The sequence below is a fragment of the Pituophis catenifer genome, unplaced genomic scaffold, assembly GCF_029215685.1.
Source record: "Pituophis catenifer annectens isolate HBS135680 unplaced genomic scaffold, rPitCat1.0.hap2 SCAF_3, whole genome shotgun sequence".
Taxonomy (NCBI): domain Eukaryota; kingdom Metazoa; phylum Chordata; class Lepidosauria; order Squamata; family Colubridae; genus Pituophis; species Pituophis catenifer.
The window spans coordinates 191,901,829-191,924,385 of record NW_027256883.1 but is presented as its reverse complement, the minus strand read 5'-3'; the positions used below and the strand labels follow the sequence as shown (position 1 = coordinate 191,924,385).

At 39.2% G+C, this 22,557-nt stretch overlaps 1 protein-coding gene across 1 annotated transcript; it reads right to left on the bottom strand.

Annotated features, from left to right (window-relative positions):
• Window positions 1-7,130: 7,130 nt before the first annotated feature.
• Window positions 7,131-22,374, bottom strand: SLC2A10 (solute carrier family 2 member 10). The gene is made up of 5 exons (XM_070940030.1): window positions 22,240-22,374; window positions 12,085-13,473; window positions 9,202-9,324; window positions 7,381-7,516; window positions 7,131-7,244 (listed from the first exon to the last, which is right to left on the bottom strand). The coding sequence occupies exons 1-5, from the start codon at window positions 22,241-22,243 to the stop codon at window positions 7,145-7,147; spliced, it is 1,752 nt and encodes a 583-aa protein (XP_070796131.1). The 5' UTR covers window positions 22,244-22,374; the 3' UTR covers window positions 7,131-7,144.
• Between the last annotated feature and the right edge of the window lie 183 nt (window positions 22,375-22,557).

Genomic DNA, 22,557 nt, shown 5'->3' with positions numbered 1-22,557 from the left:
TTGTCTTTGAATTCAGGGGATGATTCGTCTGTATTCCTTAGAAAATCAGTTTGCATGGGAGTGTCACAGGGCTTAGCATTACTTAAATTACATTTATTCAAGAGCTCTATGATTTTATCTCTTTGTGAAAGTTTGAATCCCCTTCTGGTCTTACTGATTTGAACACCAAGATACTTATTAACTTTACCCAAAGATTTCAATGAAAAATGTTCATTTAGTTTTGTTACAAATGTTTCTCTCCTCTCTTTATGTTTACCTATATACAAAATATCATCCACATAGATTAATACAAATTCTATGGAATCACCATCCTTTTTTACAAAGAAACAATTGTCAGCAGTAGTGGCACTAAAATTCATAGTTTTAAGTACTTTTACTAAACAATCATACCATCGTTTACCAGATTGTTTCAACCCGTATAAACTTTTGTTTAATAACCAAGTCTCATTTTTGTTTGTGTATTGACTGTGAGGCGCTCTTACATATATTTCTTTATCTAATTCTGCATGTAAATAGGCAGTCTGTATGTCATATTGGAACACGTTGAGATTGAGTGCTGATGCTATAACTAGAGCTGTTTTGACACTCTCTGTTCTTACTGTGGGAGAGTATGTGTCTGTATAATCCTCGGGATATTTCTGTGCATATCCTTGCGCAACTAATCTAGCTTTGTATAGTGTATTGCCTCCCTCTAAATTTTTAATTTTATATATCCATCTAGTGCCAATGATGGTTTTGTCCTTTGGTGCAATTGCAGGTGTAAATACATTTAGCCCTCGTAAACTATTCATCTCTTTGGTCATTGCTGATTCCCATTTTTCTTTTTCTTCAGGAGGAAGTTTTAACACTTCCTCATATGTATTAGGTGTTGTTGATTCTCCATCCATATACATTACATAATCTTTGTATTTGTTTGGTACTTGATTTCTATTACTTCTGATTGTTCTTTCAGGCTTACTATCATTGTCATGTAAATATCTTGCTTCTTTTTTTGTTAAAGTGTCTGTCTTTATTTTGTGTTGACTGTTTGTCCATGTTTTGGTTTTGTTTCTATGTATGTTGTTACTGTGTTCTTCTATAGTCCCTTTTCTTTGGGGCTTGGTATCTGATTTGGCGTTTGTGAAGATTTCATTAAGATGTATTTTAGACCAGTTGGCCTGTTCATGAAACACAGCTGTTCTGGAAACTATAAATTTATTATTGTTATCGATGAATCTGTATCCTTTTGTGCCTGTTTCGTATCCCATAAATCTAAGTCTTCTGGATACGTTCTCTCCTTTACGCCTTAATTATTTAGGTATGTGTACGTCTGCAGTGACTCCAAATATGTGCATGTGTGCTAATTTTGGTTTCCTATTATACATTACTTCATATGGTGTCTTATTTACGATGCTGGACCAGGTTCTATTTTGTGTGTAATTTGAATATTGTAGTGCTTCTGACCAGAATTGTTTGCCTAAGCCAGCATCTTCTAATGTGCATCTAATCATGGTTTGTAACGTTGAGTTCTTTCTCTCTGCCACTCCGTTCTGGAAGGCCGAAAAAGGACTTGATGTGTAATGTAACATCCCTTTATCCTTTAGCCATTGGGAAAATTCCTTAGACATGAATTCACATCCCCTATCTGTCATGATTTGCTTTATTTTAATATTGTGCTGTGTTTCTATACGTTTGTAGAACTCTTTAAATTTCTGGAAGGTTTCATCTTTATGTTTTAATGTGTAAACAAATCCATAACGACTATAATCATCTACAATGGTTAGAAAGTAACGTTTTTTGTAAGTAATTGATGGTGTTAGTGGGCCAACTAGGTCCATGTGTACCAAATCAAAAATTTTGTTAGTTGACCTTGTTGATCTTTTAGGTCTGGGACTAGTTTTTAGTTTTGTGGACTTACATACTGAGCATTCCAAATAATTTTCACAATTTTTTATTTTGACACCTTCTGCGTGTTCAGTCATCTTTTGTACAACAGGAAAACTGGCATGTCCTAACTTCCTATGTAAGACATGAGCACACTCATCGTGAATTGGTTTACCTATTTTAGGTTTTTTTTCATTGTTTGTATCTTTGTGATTATGAGTAACTTCACATTCATCATTGTCACTGTTACTATTGTTCCCATTATCTATTTCAATGCTATCTTCCATATTTGAATCAATGTTGTGTAACCATTTTTCCTTTGTCATTAAATAAGGTAGACCTCCTTTGATTATTACTGTACCTATATCTACTCCATTTTTCTCTAATGTTGCTTTTCCCTTTGAGAACACGATATTAGTGCCAGATTCTCTGCTTAGTTTTATGGCACTAAGTATGTTATGAGGTATTTCAGGTATTAGTAATACCCCCTCTATTTTTCCTATACCAGGTAGAGTTACATTCCCTCTACCTATTACTTGGACTTTTTCCTGATTAGCTACTTTGATCACAAATTTATCCTCCACAAATGAAGACAATATATTTCTATTATTTGTAGTGTGATTAGTTGCTCCTGAATCAATGAGCCAATTATTGTTTTCTGTTTGGTGTATGTTAGTGTTGTCTTGTTTGTTTAGTCCATTCAGTGAACCAGATTTCCTATCCTTTGAATTATCTCTGCCCCCTCTATGTTCTTTATAATTAGGTGGACTTCTATACCTATGTCTATCAATGGAAGACTGTCTGCTGTTGCACTTACTTCTGTATTCTGATCTATGTCTTTCTTTTGTAATTTTAGGGCAATCCCTCCTACTATGTTCTTTGGATCCACAATTGTGACATCTAAATGTTTCATGATATCTTTCTTGAAATGTTACCTTTCTATACTGTTTGTGTTCTATATGGTTGTCAGAGCGACTCCTCCTTGAATTGTCTTCAGCTATTAGCTTATTGGATAGACTTTCTATGGATAAGTATCCTAGATTGATTGTGTCCAAATGTGACATATAATTATCCCATGATGGGTCAAGTGAGTTGATGATAACACTTTTCATCGTTTGATCTGAAATCACCTCCCCCCTCAAATGCAATTCTGCTCTAATTTTGTTTAAATATATTAAATGTTCACTTATGGTAACTCCTGGCTTTATCCTAGAAGAGAAAAAATCTTTAGACATTCTTGTGGTGGTAGCTACACTATCACTGTGAAATAAATTGAACATGCATTGAATAATTTCTGATACAGTCAGATTCTGCTTAATGCTGTGATACATGGCAGGAGACACACTGGAAATTAATAAGAAAAATGCTCTATGGTGTAGGCAATCTAACTTTAGAGTCCAAGGTCTTTTTGGGGGATTAGTGATAAAAAACAATAAGTTTTCCTTCATAAAGACAACCTGGAGCTGCTGATACCACTCTTGCAAATTAATGCCATCTATTCTCAGCTTTGGGAAGTCACTGGGTAAATTCCCAACATTGTTGGGTCCATTACTTACAACCGGGGGTAGTCCGTGGTCTCGTAAATGCTGGAAATGGCAAAACGGCGTGGGAATGCTCGCAACGAGTCTGCATGATTCTCTCCGCATCTCATGTCTTCCTGGGTCGTCCTCGTAGTCCTGCGCATGCGCGTTGCTCATTTCGTTCCTGGAGTCGTCGTGAGAGGTTCTCGCTGCTGCAGCTCGTTCACTTTGTTCTTCTTCCGATGAATCAGTCTCCGGCTCGATCTTGGGAGTCCTGGTGATAGCGGGTGCTCTTTTCCTTTTGCTGAAGACGCTGGTCCTTGGATCAATCTGCGGCGTGGGGTGATATCTGCAGGGCTCTCTGGGTTCCGGTTTCGGTGCTCTCTTCGTCTGGATAGGAGCGGGTGGATTTTGAGGCTCTGGCTTGCTTGCTTGTTTTTGGGTGGATTTTTAAGTAATCTTCAGTTTCGGTCCAAATGCAGCAAAAAGCGTTTTCATTGCTGACTTTATTTGTAAGTCTGTTGAATCTTCTTCGTTCTCTGACTCTGATTCTTCTGGGGTATACATTTTTTCTTCTTTATTTTCTTCATCGAGTAAGGTCTTTCGCGCCAGAAATTTTGAATCTTGCTTTCTGATTGGCTCTGCTTCGCTCACCTTGGGTGTCTGTTGAAACCAAGATGGCTGCCATTCGAAATTTTGCGCGGGATCGCTGCCTTTCTTCTTCACTGTGTTTTTGTCTGTAAGCATTTCACTCACTATTTTTGAGTCTTTTAGCTTTTCTGTAGCGATGTGCTTTTCTCTCGCTGCTCCGTTGTTTTTTAGTATATCTTGGAGGTTCGCAATGAGAATTTCATCGCTCTTTTGGCTTTTTAAAAGCTTTAGTATCTCTGACCTGAGTTCGTTGTTTTCTATTTCGTTTTCCTCCTGGTCATCATCTTCATTTATTATTTCTTCGTCTTCTGTGGTGTATTCTTCAGATTCTCTTGAAGTTGCATTCGTGGACTCATCGATTATTTCTTGATCCGTTTCCATTTCTTTGCTGTACGCCCTGGTGTTGGGCCTATCTCTTTTAGACATATTTAAATTTTTATTGAGTCAATTCAACCATCCTCTGCTACCAGATTGTTGCAATATTTTCAGGATCAGACTCAATAAATAATTTGAGAATTAAGAGTTCAAATATATCTCTCTTTATTTACATAAGGCATTCTATATTCACTGAATATTCACAGATAGAAGCAAGGAAAATGGGTGCATACAGCTCCTTATATATACAATGGGTGGAGCTAGATATGGGAGTGGTGAATTATGAATACATTAAGAAGTGAAGAATAAATTAACCCTTGATACCCCGTTCATATACTATTTACACATTAGAGAATAAGGCATTTACATCTGACAAGATAGCTGCCACTTCCTCTGAGATCCCTTTGTGTGTGTGTGTTCATAGTTAATTTTGGAAGTTCATGACAAATGAGTGCTTCGGTGAACATCTGTAACAAAAAGTGTACTTCACCTCCCACATATGCTTAAATCACAAAAGAATGTCCTGCTTTCTTAAAAGTTTGAATTCTAGCTGCACGCCAATTGCTTCTTTCTGATGTTATCATCAGTTATGTTCCCTGTATGATAAAGGCTACTTAGTTGATTGCAGTTTTAGCAGAGAATGTATTTGAACCAAGTTATCTTGTTAAAAGTGGCTTAAATTGGTCATTCTGAGGGATGGATGAAATGGCAACGATTTCAACTTCTCCATTGATTGCTGTTCATCCAGGTCATCATGTCTTTTCTTCTTTAGCTTCTGTTCTAGCTAGATAATCCATTTTTAACAAAGGTATTATGTTTCTGTTCTCTGCCTAAGCAAAGAAAATCTGTGCATTCACTTTTTCCCAAAGTAATTTTGGACTAGGTTTTCACCTTTAATTTGCATCTCATTGCTAGTCAATAGGTAGCAGAAGGGTGAGTTTTTTTTAATCTGCCTCAATTTCTCTGTAAGATATGCCAAGAGGCATAGAATTTAAACACTGAAATAGGCTGCCACCCAGGGGTGAAATGCTCCCGGTTTGGACCGGATTGCCCGATCCGGTAGTGATGGCAGTGGGTGGTTCGTAGAACCAGTAGCAAAAATCCCTGCCTCCCCGCACCCAACTGAGCCGGGCAATCATCAGAGGCTTTTTTTTTTATTTTTAAAAGCATTTTTTCTACAACCTCTTCGGCCGAAAAAATGCTTTTAAAAGTTTTTTTTAAAAAGGCTCTGACGATCCCAGCTAGTTGCCTGATTGTCAGAGGCTTTTAAAAGCATTTTTTAAAAACCTCTTCGGCCGAAGAGGTTGTAGAAAAAATGGTTTTAAAAGTTTTTTTAAAAAAAGGTTGGCCATGCCCACTCAGTCACATTACCCCCACCCCCCCACCAAGCCACGCCCACAGAACCAGTAGTAACAAATTTTACATTTCACCACTGCTGCCACCACTCTTTTTCTTTATTCATAGAGCGAGAAAGTTTCTAGAAGTGCAGGCTTCTTAACTACTTGGGAATGAGAGCCAATACAACTTACTATAAACACAATAAATGTAACCACGGTGTTCCTGTACATTTTAGTCATGTAGGAGAAGCGATCCCTTAAAGATGCAAAGAAATCCTCATCAACCCTCTCCAGTCTAATTACAAATAAAAGTTTACTGGAAATAAAAAGCAGTGATGTGTAAATCATAAAATAAACATAAAATCCTATATGAGGACTGCCAGATTTCTACGTTAAAATACATTATTCTACTTCAATAGATTTAGAGGGGTCCTGAATCAGTAGCATATCACACATTGGAGTTACCTGGTCCAATGAATTGAACAGGGATCCCAAGAATAGACAAAACAGCATGAGACAAGAAAAGGACTTTGCTAAGTTCTATCACCACAAGGCATGCTGGCTGTTATAAACCATAATTTGAGCTGTGCCATTTCATCCTGTTTGCATAACTATCTAAGCCACTTCTTCCCTCACAAATTAAGATAGTGAAATACATTTTGGCAGGGCTAGTTAATGTTTTACTCTATTCAGAAATGAATTTAAAAAGTACAGGAACTCCTTTTTCTATATTTAGGTGGTAATAATAGTTCAATTTGAGATGGAATGCAGAGCAAAGTGAAGTTAGTGCTTATCTTTGTTTCTATGGGAATTAAAAATATAATCACGGTGTTGATCAGATGTAGCCTATGCAAGCAATGAGATGATTCTATAATTTTTCTGTTTTTTTCTTTTCTTTTCTGACATACTTCTGTCTGATTTCTTAAAAAGTCAGCATTTCCTTACTGGTTAGTACAATCAGGTCCCAATGGATTGTCTGGAGAGGGGGGATGCTACTTAGCCATAAACTGAAAGAGGTATTGGAAAATAGATGAGGGAGGTTTTCTCCAACAAATGGTTTTGGAGATACAAAAGCATCTCCTTTAGGATAAACAAAATCCATCAAGTTGAAAAACATACTATCCAAATATCCAATCAATAGGCTCAAATATATTTTATTCATCAAATATTTATAAAATATATGAACATACCAGATATACTTCCTCCAGGGGCTGGGATGCTAGATTCTACACATAACAAAATATGTATATTTATAAAAAAAAGAATTATATTGTCACCTACATAAATACAAGATTGTCATGAAATAGTACCAGAATTTCTTTTTTTGGGAAAGTCACCATAAAACTTCCAGCATGATATAGTAACCATTGTGTCACATCATGAGTGATGGCTCCTTTTTCAGGAAGCATTAGAATTGTCTACTCTTTGATATTGAGCACGTGTATAGATTTCTCTTCTGTGCCATAGTTGGTGCCAGCATATATTCCTCTGCAGCAACCTGCCAAAACAACGAAGAGATTAATATGGATTGACCATGCCCTGCTTCAAATTCTCTATGATATGGGCAAAACACTTCTGCATTGGTCAGTGTTAGCAGTGACAGATATTGTAGCCAAAGCCAAACTACGACATACCGCTTCTTTGAGAACTGATGGTCTATCTCTTCCAGAGACTGTCCTTTGGTTTCAGGTACAAATAAATAAATAAATAATACAGCCGCCAATCCCACCAGTCCATAGAAAATGAAAGTCCATGACAAGCCAATGATATCTGCATGGAGAAATGTAACAAAATCAATGTATGACATAAAGCCACATTTGCTGGGATAGGATAAAGGATGTCGTGAAATCAGGAGCTTACCAAAGGCTACTTAAAAGGAGCTTCAAAATTTCCTTTCAAAAGTAAATTTACACTTTATTAGACTCACGCATTCAGCAAAAACAGAAGTTTCTTCTGGGCATTAGTACAACAATAGATGCATTGTAAAAGGTGCCAGTCATTTTAATTAAATTGAATTAAAATTATCACTTTATAGCATTTTGATTGCAAAACCTCTCAGGGGTGAGGTAATAACAATAATAAAAGGTTTTAAAAACATTAACAGCATGGTTTTGCAGTGTTTCTCCACCTTTAGTACCTTGGGGATGGACAATTGCCATAAATACTTTTCAGATGAGTTTTACTATTAACAGCAGGACCAGATGGCTTTCCTCTTCCACACACAGACTAATACATATCTGAACTACAAATGAGGGCTGACATAATATTTCTGGAATTAAAATATCTGGCAATACTTGAAATATTTTGACAATATTTTAAAATATTACCTCAAACCCAAAAATAATTCTAAAAACTTCTGAAAGAAACAATGTCTAAACCAGCTAAATTAACTGAAGAAATGCAACCCTTCTCATAGAAGTTCCAGAGATGCTTTTCCAAAAGGTAACTGGACTTTTTTTTCCTTCTTCTTTGAAAATGTTTCGCTTCTCATCCAAGAAACTTCTACAGTTTCTTCTTCAACCATGACCTGTGTGATTAAGAATCTCCACAGACCTCATAAAATCAGATAGATTATAATCTTACTTTTTCAAGTGAGCTTCAGAAGTAGCTTCATATTAGCTTCACAATTGTCGTTGTGTTGTGTTGTGTTGTATTGTACTGTACTGTACTGTATTAGGAAACAACTGACTTTTTAAATTTCAGACCTGGGGTTGCACATGTCTGGGCCAACAACTGTTTCATACTACTAGTTGTAATTTTTTAATTTAATATCTACTAGTGACAATACATTCAGTATGCAATCCCACTCTTGAGAATGACACTAAATGGCAAACCACAACATCTGGTGTAATTTTGGATTTTTTACCTTCTTCTGCAGCCTTAGTATTATCTCCTCTGATGCAGAGTTCTGGAGCATGTAAATATTTGTCTGCTCTTTTGTGAGGAAAACACTGTATCGCCTAATAAATATATTATTCAGCTATGGACTTTGGATTTTTTTCTTCTTCTAATGACACCATTATGATATCTTCTTTTAAAAGTTACTTTTGCCCATCCAAGAAAATCATGAGAAGCACCATGGCTTCTGACGTAGAGTAGACTAAGATTGCCTTGAACTGAGTTTTCTGGTTTGGTAGAGATTTGAGACTGGCTATCTTGAGTCTAAATTTAACATTCTAGTTATTATATATGTCTGATCATGACTCCAGAAGTGACATAATAAACAGGAGACAAGACAATGGCAGTGACCCTTTGTTGGGTCTAGATCAGGGTTACTCAACTTCAGCAACTTTAAGACATGAACTTCAACTCCCAGAATTGGGAATTCTAGGTGTTAAAGTCCATAAATCCAAAACATGTTGAGATTGAGAAACACAGGTCTAAGTGCACCCTATTATCACCTCCGCTATGGTTAGCAGAAAAGAATGTCAACAACAAGCCAATACTATACCTACCAATGATGTCAAGGAATGTAAGACTGATTAGTAAATTGGCAGCCCAATTGAAACTATTGCAGAACGCAAAAGCTCTCCCTCGTATGCTAGCTGGATAGATCTCACTGAGGACAAGCCATGTCACTGTGGGAGGAGAAAAGAAAGTCAAGGAGTGCAATTAGGCATGAGGAAGAAACAAATCATAAGCAACATTTTGTCCAACCATAAGAAGAAACTGGAATGGGAACAATATTATAGAAAGAAAGCTTGAACTGTTGGGTTGGAAGATGCAATTATTCAGAAGCTTCGAGTTAAACACAATGAAGACATGAAGATAGACACTCTGGATGATGATGATGATGATGATGATGATGATGATGATTATGACTACTACCACTATTACTCTTGCTCCTAAACAGACTTTTAAACTCACACACTTTTAAACATAAAATAAATATCTGCACATGCATGTTACTTTTTTACAAGAAACATTGAAAAGATAGGTAGTACACTGTTCCAGAAAATTCTATGTGTACAGAGTGTGAGTGGACAAGACAGACATTTTCACTGGATTGTAAAATAACTGGAACAATAAAAAAAAATTACTTGTTACAACGGGTGCAATACCTAGATGAATTTGGCTAATCCTGAAGAAGCTGAGGAGAGTAAAGCTGACCTGGTAAATAGTTTAATGTGAGGTCATCAGTAAATTCAATTTGTGGAGTAGAGTGGAAACTAATAAAAATACCAAAAGGCAATGGAAAATAACTTCCATCTCACTGGTTAAGAAAACAATATGGACATGGACATGTAGTCTCCAGATGTCAACTCAAGTTAGGGAAGATTTTACCTTTTCTCTTCATTTTGGAAAACTGTATTAGTAGGTGCATTACAGTAGTGTCCCATGTCATTTTAATAACTAAGTGGGGCCCTGATGGCTAGAAATTACAGAGTTCTAGTTACAGTTTTAACCCATCTAGAGAACATCAATAAGAAGGCTGGGCATTGCATTGCCCAGGTGAATGCATTGCACCAGAGAGCACTTATGGACTAAAGGCTGCTTTGTCAAGTACCAGTATCAACAAATTGACCATGGTAAACGGTTGGATTCATGAATAATATAAAATAATGTAGAAGTCAATATCAGATTTATTAACTGAAGTTTATATCAATTTTTTTGTGAGATTGCTTGGCCCAAATAATGAAGATAAAAGCCCTACTTGTGGTTCTACCAATGAGATCAGTTCACAGGCAATGCCTTGGAGCAGCACTTATAGTACTTGGTTATAGCATTCCAATTATGGAACTTCAGAAAGATGTTTAGCTGGTACCTATGCTATCTTTCTGAAAATAATTGTAGACATGACTATTCACCCAACAATTTATGAGATAACAATTTCTCTAGGAATAGATTCACTTTAAGATGACCAGTGTTTTTATTCATTTGTTAAATTTGTTTTAATGTTTGTATTTATTGGTTTTTAAACATTTCTGGTTTTATTGTGACAGTTTTATTTAAGACTGTTTTTTTAAAAAATTCTTTTGTAAACCACTCTGCTTCTGAAAGGAAGAATAGCAATATGCAGAAATCACATAAATCAATTAAACTGTCAGTCAATAAAAACCAGCTAGTCTGAACTTCAACTTTTCTTAAAATAATACTTTTCTTTTAATCAAATGCAAACCTCACCTGATTAAATTATCTTTTCTAAGGCTTCTAACTGGCCAACACAGGTTCCTCTTTCATTTAGATATCTTCTAAGTATTTGGAGCAGGCATACAAAATATGCTGGAGTCATTGTTTGTAGTACTAACGCCTCAACTGAAAATATTGACATTTTATTTGCAAACTGTGGAATTATAAATCGGCAGATGTATGTTATCCATAGTTATGTTTGCTTAACTAGGTATGTAAAAACATTTGAACACAGTGCTTACTTCCTGGAACAGATAGGTAAAAGGAACTCTTTTAGAAAGTTGTGTGTGTGAGAGAGAAAATACTCCAGTGATTCCACTTATTGAATGGAACAAGACTAGGTGCTTAGCTTAGTGGCAAAGCATAGGAGAAAGCTTGTCCTTAGCATGTCCAGTTTAAAGTGAGACAGAACAATAGTGTAAGACTCATTGTAGGTGCATAAACCATGGATTCCTGTGTGACCCGTGCCAACTTATTTCAGTTCCCAAAATATATCAAGAATGGGAATTGGACAAACTTGCTGCTTGACTTTCTGCAGAGTAATGGAATTTTAATATAACCCCCTCCCCAAACTTCTCATGTTACCTGATTGTAACCAGGTACCATACCTGTTATCTTATGGCCTTTGGAAGCTAAGCGGTTTCATTTTTCTTTTGTTTCTAAATGAAGCTCCTGGGCATAAGATTGCTACCCTGGTCTAAAATCATCTCTGAAGTGAACACAGAGTGGCTTTAGAAGATCAGAAAATTATCCACTCAAAAGCCTATTCACATTTAGCCAGAATAAGCCCTATAAAATTTAATTAAAGAGGCTAATGACTGAAAATTAAGAGTTCTTTTTCCTGGGTTATTTTCTTTTTAAATGAACACTCCCTCCATTCCTGACCCTCTTTATTATGGAATACTCTAATAAAGAATAGGAACTCCCGCAGAAACTGCAAATGCATTTATGGTTTGCATGTATAGATTCATGAATCAAATGACTTACTTCATTTGTTCTATTATGGCACATACCACGATATTCTAATTTTAATACCGTAAGGAGTAATTGCAGGCCATTTCGGAGCCAAACTAATTGGGCAGCACAGAAGCCCAACAAACAAACATAATAAACTACTTATTAAGACTCAAAACATATTCAGGTATAGACAGGTCCATCTATGTCAGAAGGCCCTAGGACAAGAAGTATGAAATCAGGAAGATACTTACTTGGTCCAAATCCAATTGAGAATGCACTTACAAAGGCCATCAAGCTCAGGAGTGTAATCCAGTTTAGGAGCATGTGCTGCTTGGAAGAGGCCCCACTCATTGAAGAATTGGTATCCCGTTCTTTTTCTTCCACTGACTGGGTGAGAAATGGAGTTTTCTCAGTTTCTAATGTAACAGTTGCCCTTTTTTCTCCACTTTTATTATCGGTAAGCGTTTTGGCATTGACTGCTGGTCTCATGATAGCAAAAGTTGATTCAGCTTGTATTTCACTAGTATCTTTTGTCAATAAGAAATAGGAAGCAGCTGGTTGGGGAGAAACTGAATTTATGTGGAGAGAAGGTGAACGGAAGGAAGTATTGTTTGAATCTATGAGCGTTTCACAGTCTTTAACCATATCTAATGGAACAGAGCAGCTGACCAGGCCAATAACCATAACTGAAAAAGACATCACCAAACATCCAGCCATCAGCAACACCCTTCGGCCAACCTTATCTGCAAAAAACATGGCAAACAGAGTTGCGATAACTTTCATCACCCCTAGACCAACAGAGGCTAGGATAGCAGAGGAATCAGTCTGAAATCCCACAGAACGGAAGATAGTCGATGCATAATAGAGGGCATTGGGCTGTCCGGTGAACTGTTGAAAGAGGACCAATCCCAGGCCAACCAAAGTCCTGTTTCTCATATTGTCCTTTGATCTGAGGAGATCGACAAGAGAATAATTCTTCTCCATGGGGCATGGAAATATTATGTCTTCACCATCTTCATTCTTGTGAGGTTGAATGAGGTTACTATGAGTCACACTGTAGTGTGCCTTGAAAGCCTTGGAGTTGTTCGGGAGGAACAGGATGCTGAGAAGCTGGATGACGGCCAGGCCAATAGCCAAGCCAAACATGTATCGCCATCCCTCAGGAGTGTCAGCAAAGATATAATTCAGTGCATACGAAAGTAAGATGCCCATGGTGATTCCAGCTTCATAAAGGGATACCAATAGCCCTCGCTGATGGGCAGCCACCATTTCAGAGACATATATGCAGCACGCCATAGATGATAAAGAAATGGCAAAACCTACAGTCAGACGTCCAGCCACCAGCCAAATAAGTGATCTAGCAAGTGTCAGGATGAGACTGCCACACAGCAAAACTGCATTGCTGAGCAATATTGCTTTCCGTCTTCCCTGCCGGTCAATAAAGATTCCTCCAACCAAAGAAGCTATGAGAGCTCCAATGAGTAAGGCACTCACAAGGACCTCCTGCTCAATACAACGAAGATGGAAAACCACCTGCAGCTGCAACAGGGCTCCTGAGATGATTCCGAGTTCATAGCCAAAGATCAGTCCTCCAAGGAGTGAGATTGCTGATGTCAGCAGGAGGACGAACAATGCTTGTCCTGGAGATTGAGAATAAGAGCAAGAGTGAGATCTGACAGAGCTTCTTCTTTAAGTTGGTATAGCTTATAATAACTTCAGTGTTGTAAGCTACATCACATTTGAAAGCAAAATTTGTTATTATTGTTTTACATATAAAGTCAATCCAGGATTAATTGTCTCCAATACAAGTTTACAACAGTTCATTTACTGACTGTTCAAAGTTACAACATCAGTGAAAAAAGTGACTTATGACCGTTTTTCATACTTACGATCACTGCAGCATCCCCATGGTCACATGATCAAAATTCAGATGCTTGGCAACTGGTTCATATTTATGAGGGTAGCTGTGTCCAGGTGTGGCATATGATCACCTTTGCTTCTGAGAAGCAAGGTCAATGGTGAAACCAGTTTCACCTAACAATTGTGTTAGTAATTTGCCAACTGCAGTGATTCACTTAACAACTGTGGCAAGAAAAGTCAAAAAATGGGGCAAAACTCACTTAACAAATGTTTCACTTAGCAGCAAACATTTTGGGCTCAATTGTGATCGTAAGTTGAGGACTACCTGTACATCAGCATGTTCACTTTAATGATATTGTGGTTTTTAAGACCTTACCTTTCTGTCTTATCTACTAAAACAAATCTGAATGTCAACGTTTCTGAGGTCAGAAAAGGCAGGATTTTCTGAAATGCAAATTAATCTTTTTTTGGGGGGGGAAGCGCAGTTAGGAGAACCTACGTCATAGCCCCAGTGAAACAAGAGTATTTGCAAGAGTCACAGAAGTATGACTCAATGTTGGAAAACGTGGAAAACCTGCTAGGGCAGAAAACAGGGTACGGTAACCAGATTTAGTATAGTCCCCACTGCAACGTATTTTGAATATCCCATGGGTTCCTGGAAAAGTGTCCATTATTTTCAAATTATTAAAAATAAAGCTGCTTTTCAAAGGTTTTATAGGCCTAAATTTGAATCCCAAATTCTACCTAGATCATGACAGTATGCAGCATGTTTTATATCAAAGTAAGCATAGCAACATCTTAAGGAAAGGGATCAGTGGTGGGTTGCCCCTGGTTCGCAACGGTTCTATAGAACCGGTAGTAAAACCGGCAGGAGGCTCCGCCCACTGACCCTGACGTCATGAAAACACTTCTGTGCATGTGCAGAAGCTTCTGTACTTGTGCAGAAGAGTGCGCACGCGTGTGAAGCAAGCACGTGCGCCCAGCCCGTTGCGAACCGGTAGTATAGGTAAGTAGAACCCACCCCTGAAAGGGATGTATTACTTGGGTGCATATTTTGCTCTGAAGGGATTTTTTTTTGTATAACTACAAATCTGCATTCACCATCTATTTATACTTTGGCCTTCTCGTAAAAGTGGAAGCTAGCAATTATCTCACCATAATTACAGTGGACATATTTTCTTGAGAAAAAACAAAGGACAAACCTGAAAAGGGGGCAAATCTGAGAGGAGTTCATGAAGATAAAAAACGCTTTAATAGCTTATGTTTGCTTTAGAAGGGCAAATTCAAGAGCAAACCAAGAAAAACTACAAAAATGCATATTAAAATATTTAAAATCAAAGAGTATATGTGCATTTATTCATTTAAAAAGAATTTGGTTTCCATATTTTTTTCACGTGGATGCGAAAACTTGGGCATTAAGTGGTACCATTTGTATGACACAAGTTAAATGACCAAAATAAAGGACAAATATGAATTTTTGAAAATTAAGTAGATCTGAAGAACAGCTTTCTCAAATACCGTAAAAGGCTGTCCTCTATAATAAAGGACATATGGTCACTGTAACAATTCGTTTTATTTCACAACCATCTTGTAGAATAGACTGGGCAGAGAGACAAGAACTATCTCCTGGCAAACTTCAGGGCCGAGTGAGAGTGTTTGTAGCTTTGGTTTAACCTTCTAGTCTCTGTGATGGATGTACCCTTCGTGTTGTGCGGAAGTTGAATTTCAAATTCCCTAGCAGCAGGTTGTAAAACAGTATTATTGCCTGTGAAAGCCATCTGCTGGAAATTAGGGAGCTTCTTTGGGCAGCTGGTTGGTCATTATGAGAACAGATTGCTAGGCTAGATAGGGTAGGTGTCCAATCCAACAGGGCAATGTTTACTGTACATTATTATGAACAGCATAATGTAACACATCAGCTCCTATTAGCATGCTAACAGCCACTGACAGGTTATGGATGGATGTCACAGTACACAGAGAACTCCGTTTAGTGAATCAAGATTTCTGTCCTTAAGGGTTTTAGAGAGATGATTTATAAAACATTATTTTTCATTCACAAAATATTTAAATCTGGATCCAAACTCTATTCTGATTGTCCTGCATGCAATAAGCAGAAACACTGCAATGACTAACTTTTAACATTCAGTATAATGAAACTAGATCAATTGGCTTGATCTAGACCCCATTCTTACAATCCAACTTTATGTATATTTATTTTCAAGCATATCCCACAGATTATCTGTTTGTTTGTTTCTATGCTTGATTTTTTTTCCCCAAAAAAATCAAGGCAGCAAACATATACATCACACCTTCCTCCTCCTATTTTTTCCACAATAACAAATCTGTGAGATGGTTGGGTTAAAACTGGCCCAAGGTCATGCAGCTGGCTTTCATGGCTAAGGCAGGATTAGAATTTGGGGTCTCCCACTTTCTTTCCTGGGGCCATAATCATTAGACCGAATTGGATCTCTTAGTAGCCGTGTTTCCTCAAAAATAAGACCCTGTCTTATATTTTTTTGAACCCTGAAATAAGCGCTTGGCCTTATTGCCATGTGCCATATACCTGCTTAGTAGGGCTTTCGCCCCTCCCCCCAGCAGTGTTCTCTTTTATACAAAGTCAGCTTATTGCCCCCACAAACCGGGTCCTCATTTTACCTACCTCGAAAGGATGGAAGGCTGAGTCAACCTTGAGCCTGGTGAGATTTGAACTTGCAGTAATTGCAGGCAGCTAGTGTTACTTAACAGTGCTTTAGTCTGCTGCACTACCAACGCTTTCAATTTTACTATGCATTATTTAAACCGAAACTGTATTATTATAAACAACTATTTCATCAGAATCGGTAGAAGGGATTTGCAGATTCAAATGTTTCTACCTGGAAGCTCCATTAGGCACATAAGAGACTCATGTGAATGCAGAAGTTGAATCAATTAGATTCTATTGAAACCCCATTTCCCTTACTGTTGTTATCAGCCTATACGTTTTTATTAAAATGCAGCTAGTGGAGGAAAAAGATACCAAACGGATATCAAATCATTCTTTGTTAGGGAGAGAATTCTCATGAAAGCTATAAATAATTGCTGAAAAAGTCCCAGAGTTGCAGCTGGTCATACCAACCAGGCTTTGTGACATTTTTTTTGGACCGTTCTGTACATACCTACCCCCCGAGATACATTTATTGGGATTTACTCCCAGCGAAGTGTCTATAGGAGTGTTACTCAACCTTGGCCACTTTAAGATATATAGATTTCAACTCCCAGAATTCCCCAGCCAACATATTGATGTCCATGTGTCTTAAAGGGGTCAAGGCCTGGGTGGGTTCTACTTACCTTTTCTACCGGTTTGCAACGGGGCATGCGCAGAAGCGTTCTGATGACGTCGGGGTTGGTGGGCAGAGCCTCCCTCCGGTTTTACTGCCGGTTCTATAGAACCGGTCTGAACTGGGGGCAACCCACCACTGGGTCAAGATTGAGAAACACTGGTGTATAGACTTGCTTATTGAACTTATAAGCAAGCATGGAAGAAAGAATGGCAGAAAGAATGGTTTTAAGGAACTGAGGGCCTTATAGAGACATCAGAGGGAATGATAGGAAAAAATCAAGATGACCAGGACAGTGCAATCAAAGCCCTTTACCTTTTTATATTGAGGTCTATATGATGCATGTAAAAAGGGCTGGAGATTCACCCATGTTGATTTTACCTAACTAGGTGGCTCAGTGGCTAAGAGGCTGTTAATCAGAAAGGTTGGTAGTTCGACGGTTCGAATCCCTAGTATAGGTCTCCTGCGTGAACAGGGGGTTGGACTAGATGACCTACAAGGTCCTTTCCAACTGTTTCATTTCATTTTCATTTCATTTGATTTGATTTATATACCGCCCTACTCCCGAAGGACTCAGGGCGGTGAACAGGCACAAGATAAAACACATAGAATACAAAAATTTAAGAGCAGAAGTAAAATCGAATTAAATCAATTTAGCCCAAGACAAATTTAAAACCCCAGGTTAAGAACAAATTAAAATTTACATTAAAATTTACATTAAAAAGAGAATGGGAGAGATTAGGCCAGACCAGCCTGGTGAAATAAAAAGGTCTTAAGAGCATGGCGGAAGGTGCCTAGATCCGGGATCCTCCGTATCTCTGGGGGGAGCTCGTTCCAGATAGTAGGTGCCCCCACAGAGAAGGCTCTCCCCCTGGGGGCCGCCAGCCGACATTGTTTGGCCGACGGCACCCGGAGGAGTCCTTCTCTGTGAGAGCGTACCGGCTGGTGGGAGGCCGTTTGCAGCAGCAGGCGGTCCCGTAAATAACCAGGCCCTAAGCCATGGAGCGCTTTGGTGGTAACCAAAACCTTGAAGTGCACCCGGAAGACCACTGGGAGCCAGTGCAGCTCGCGCAGGAGGTATTACATGGGAGCGCCATGTCGCTCCCATAACCACCCACGCGGCCGCACTTTGCGTCAGTTGGAGCCTCCGGGTGCTCCTCAAGGGGAGCCCCATGTAGAGAGTGTTACAGTAGTCCAGGTGGGAAGTGACGAGGGCATGAGTGACCGTGTTTAAGGAGTCCCGATCCAGAAAGGGACGAACTGGTGAATCAGGCGGACCTGATGGAAAATCCTCCCGGTCACGGCTGTCAAGTGCTCTTCTAAAGACAGCCGTGAATCCAGGAGGACGCCCAAGTTGCGAGCCCTTTCCATGGGGGCCAGCGATTCGCCCCCAATAGTCAGCGATGGCGTCAACTGACTATATCGGGACGTCGGAAACCACAGCCACTCAGTCTTGGATGGGTTGAGCCTGAGCCTGTTCCTTCCCTACAGATAACCCAGGAAGCCCTCTATTCACATAACATCAGCCAACTATATGGAGGAAGAGAATTCAGTCCTTGGCTAGATTTGGTTCCATCCTTTTACCTGGGGAACATTTGCTCAATGCCACGAAAATAACAACATCATAAATACACTTTTGTAGGAAGAGGTTTCCAAGAATGGTGAGTTGCAGTTGAGGCAGCTGAGAAAGTGGATGAGAATTCAGGTGAGGATTATATACGAGGTGACTGTTCAATTGGCAGAAGAGCCATTGGGTTTCCTAGGAGCTTATGCCTTAGTCCAATGATGGCTAACCTTTTTGCTGTCACATGCCAAAAGTGGGGGAGCACGCATGCGCCCACACCCATAATTCAATGCCCCCCTGCACCCTGCATGCGCGATCCCCTACTTTTGGCACACAATGGCATGGTGGGCCCAGAAGGCCCGTTTTTTGCTCTCCCCAGGCTCCAGAAGCTCTCTTGGAGCCTGGGGAGGACAAAAACAGCCTTCCCCCCCCCCCCTCGGAGGCCCTCCAGAGGTAGGAAACAGCCCGTTTCCCGACTTCCGGTGGGCCTGGAAGGCTCGGAAATCAGTTGGCCGGCACACACATGCGCGCTGGAGCTGAGGTAGGGCAATGCTTGCGTGCCCACAGATATGGCTCTGTGTGCCACCATATGCCATAGGTTCGCCATCATGGCCTTAGTCTAATTCTTAACTAACCCCCCCAACAGCTCCAAACTTCATTCTCAGCCACTAAAATTAATATCTAATTCTTTGCTGTTAAAAAAAAGAAGCCTTATTTTTGTACTTCATCTCTTCACATTGTTAGTAGAATTTCAGTGTCTAACTTTGCTGTCTCTCCCATCCCCAAATAGACAACACGTAGGTCAGAAGAAATAAATGAGAACTTTCATTGTTGCATTATTTTTGCCATATGAAACATTTCTTGGTCTGTTTGAGCATTCACTTCTACAGAAATTGCTTCCAGTTTTGGAGTGAGACAACTAGACTGTAACTTGTGAAGAACTAGGCCTATATTTAAGTACATTAAGTTCTAAACTTAGTATGCAACAAGGAGACAGACAAGAAAAACTAAAGATAAGAACTCTTAGCTGTGTTTGCTTCCCTTTTGTTAATGGCCAAATCTGATTACTTTTTAAATCTTTAGTTGCTTTATCTTTATATTATCAGTCTTTGATTTTTATCTACCTTTATTTTATTGAACATGGCATACATAATTCTCCCTCTTTCTTTTTTCATCACAATATTTTATGGTGAACTGGGGGCAGGGAGGGAAGGAGGGAGGAGAGGGAGAGAGGGGGAGGGGGAGGGAGAGAGAGAGGGGGGGACTGGTTAAAAGTCACCTATATAGCTTTTATGCATAAGATTAGAAATTACAATCTTATGGTTTCTAATCCAGAACCTTAAATGCTATACCAAATGGACTCAGTTTATTGATTATCTAGTTTATTGTGTTATTTTATTATTATCTACCTAGAGTTGAAGTTGGAGCTGTATACAAGATCTGTAAAATAAATGTCTGAATGGAGGAACGAATTAAAACACTTCATGGAGTGTGTATTCCTGGAGTTAGGAATAACAGCTCAGAGACCGAGTACTGCAACTTTTAATAATCAAACACAAAGTCTGGAGGTACAGATTGGACAGATCAGTCATGCCATAAATAATAAAGTTCTGGTATACATAGATGAAAATTCATATTTTAACCCAGAGATTGCTGAAAGCAGAAATAAAGGAATAGACAGAATAGTTTGAAGGCATACTTCAAAAATGGTTTGGAAGGGAAGAAATGGTCCAGATCTGATCAAGCAAGCCTCTCTACTATTCATTAAAGCAGCTTTTTCCCTCCTCTATGCCTATTGAAAACTTTTTAAAGGTTTAAATATTTTATAGTTGACTTTATAGCCCAACCTCTTACAAGGGTTGAAGATAACTGGATAAAAAGAAGTACTTTTTTCTCCTTTACCTAAGGATCATATATCATAAACCGCAATGTGGTTTGTTTGGGTTAGAGTTAGCAAAATGAAATTTGGAAAGTATGATTTTATAGCTTACATGTGAACTAGGCTACTCTGTCTTATTCAACTAACCATGGCTTGGTGCAATTGTAAACTTTAATCTTCAAACATTAACCCTTAAAATTATCAACACACTTGAAAATTGTGTCAATAGCTGCAATCCTGTATTCAAAGAATTGAGGTACTTTCAATTTCTCCCCCATTCTCTGGCACCCCACCATCGTATTATAAAAAGGGTAGGAAGCCAAATGAATTTTTAACTGAAATAGTGTGCTGCCTTTGAAAACCGATACAGAGGAGCAAACTGATTTCAATCTGAACTTTCATTAATGGCTGTGCTAAATCTTTTTCTGACATTAGCAAGTATGTTTTTGTGCTAGAAAGGTAAATTAAACCAGTGGCCGCATTTAATTGGGGAAATAAATGGCAAGGTGTTTCATTCTGTAAACAATGATCAAGAAAGGTCTTGTCTTCCATCTAAACCAAGGGTCTCCAGCATGCGCTGGCTGAGGAATTCTGGGAGTTGAGCTCCACAAGTCGTAAAGTTGCCAAAGTTGGAGACCCCTTATCTAAACAAAACCCATTTAATAGAGCAGGTCTTATTCTTGAGCAAACATGTAACATTTATTAAAAGGCCACCTGAATATCAGAGGCAGACAATATTCTCATGCCCTACCTTCTTATAAACTACTCCACGAAACCAATGTGTTCTGGGATTGTATGATATACTGAAATGTAAACTTAATCCCATGAGGTCTGTTCACAAGAATACACTGGGCTAAAATGTAGTTGGCAAGTTTATAGTTTGCCGATTAGCCAAAAGAACGATAAACAGGTCTGAGACAGTAGTCTTACGAGCTACTTGCTTAGGTTCACGGTGGACGGTGACACTGCGACTCAATCCTATCAACTCTGCACTTTGACAGTGCAAAAGAATGCAGCTTGATTAGGAAAGCGAGCGCCTTCGGCTACTCTTAGCTTTCACTGAACCCACTGAAATCTTCCAATCTGGCTGACTTGACCTCAACTCCTACCATCCCTGGTCAGTTCTAACCCAGTGCTTCCCAAGGGGCATCAGACAGGGGATGTTAGTGCTTCCGCTCCTAGACCTAACACTGTAATCCAAGATAAAGAAGGAGAACTATTTTTTTTTCTTGAGACCATTTTAAAAGCGTTTGGCAAAGCACGGAGGTACGGAGGATCCCGGATCTGCGCACCTTCCATCGCGCGCTCAAGATTTTCTTATTTCATCAAGCTGGCCTGGCCTAAATCTTTTCCCCTGTTAAATGTAAATTTTAATTTGTTTTTTAAATTATTGGGTATTTTAATTTGTCTCAGCCAAATTATTTAATTCGTTTTTATTCTATTTTAAATTTTTGTATTTATGTGTTTTATTTTGTGGCTGTTCACCGCCCTGAGTCCTTAGGGAGGAGGGCGGTATACAAATCCAATAAAAACAAACAAAAACAAAACGATACAGATAGATAGATGCACACGTAGGATATTAACTCATTAGTCTGGCAGAGGAAAACAGCAACTGAGAACACGGGACAGAGCAATGGGGAGCAGAGAAGCGAACCGCAAAGGCGACTTGTTTGAGAAAGAAGCAAGTCGAAAAAAGTTTCTTCCATCAGAGAACAAACCGAAGCCCTGTAGAGAAGTCCTCCCTTCCCCGTCCCCTGCTACTCTCCTCGCCGGACAAGGAACTCACCCATGTTTGATGGAAGCGGCGCACACAGCTCCCCCCCAAAAAGTTTGTTTCCCAACTCGAGAAAGAGAAGAGAACTGGCGGCCCGGAAGCCCCTTAAGGGATCGAAACCTCAACCAGCGGTTCAGCGCTTCCCAGCCCTGGACTTTAGCGGCGAGAATGAAGGGACGTCCCGCATTCCGACGGTAGAGGGCTCGCCGCTGGGACGCCCCCAGGGCAAAGCTCTGGCTTTGCCAGGATCGCATCCTGGATGTCCGCGCCGCCGCAGAAGGACAGAGGCAGGAGCAGAAATTGTTGCTCCTTCGGGAGCCGCGGGAAGCT

Bases quoted from the DNA above. Each gene is read 5' to 3' on its own strand.
- SLC2A10 (XM_070940030.1), bottom strand. The intron at 9,325-12,084 runs GTAAGTATCTTC...CTCCTCCCACAG, and splicing joins CTCAATTGGATTTGGACCAA to TGACATGGCTTGTCCTCAGT. The intron at 7,517-9,201 runs GTAGGTATAGTA...TTCTCCATGCAG, and splicing joins TACATTCCTTGACATCATTG to ATATCATTGGCTTGTCATGG.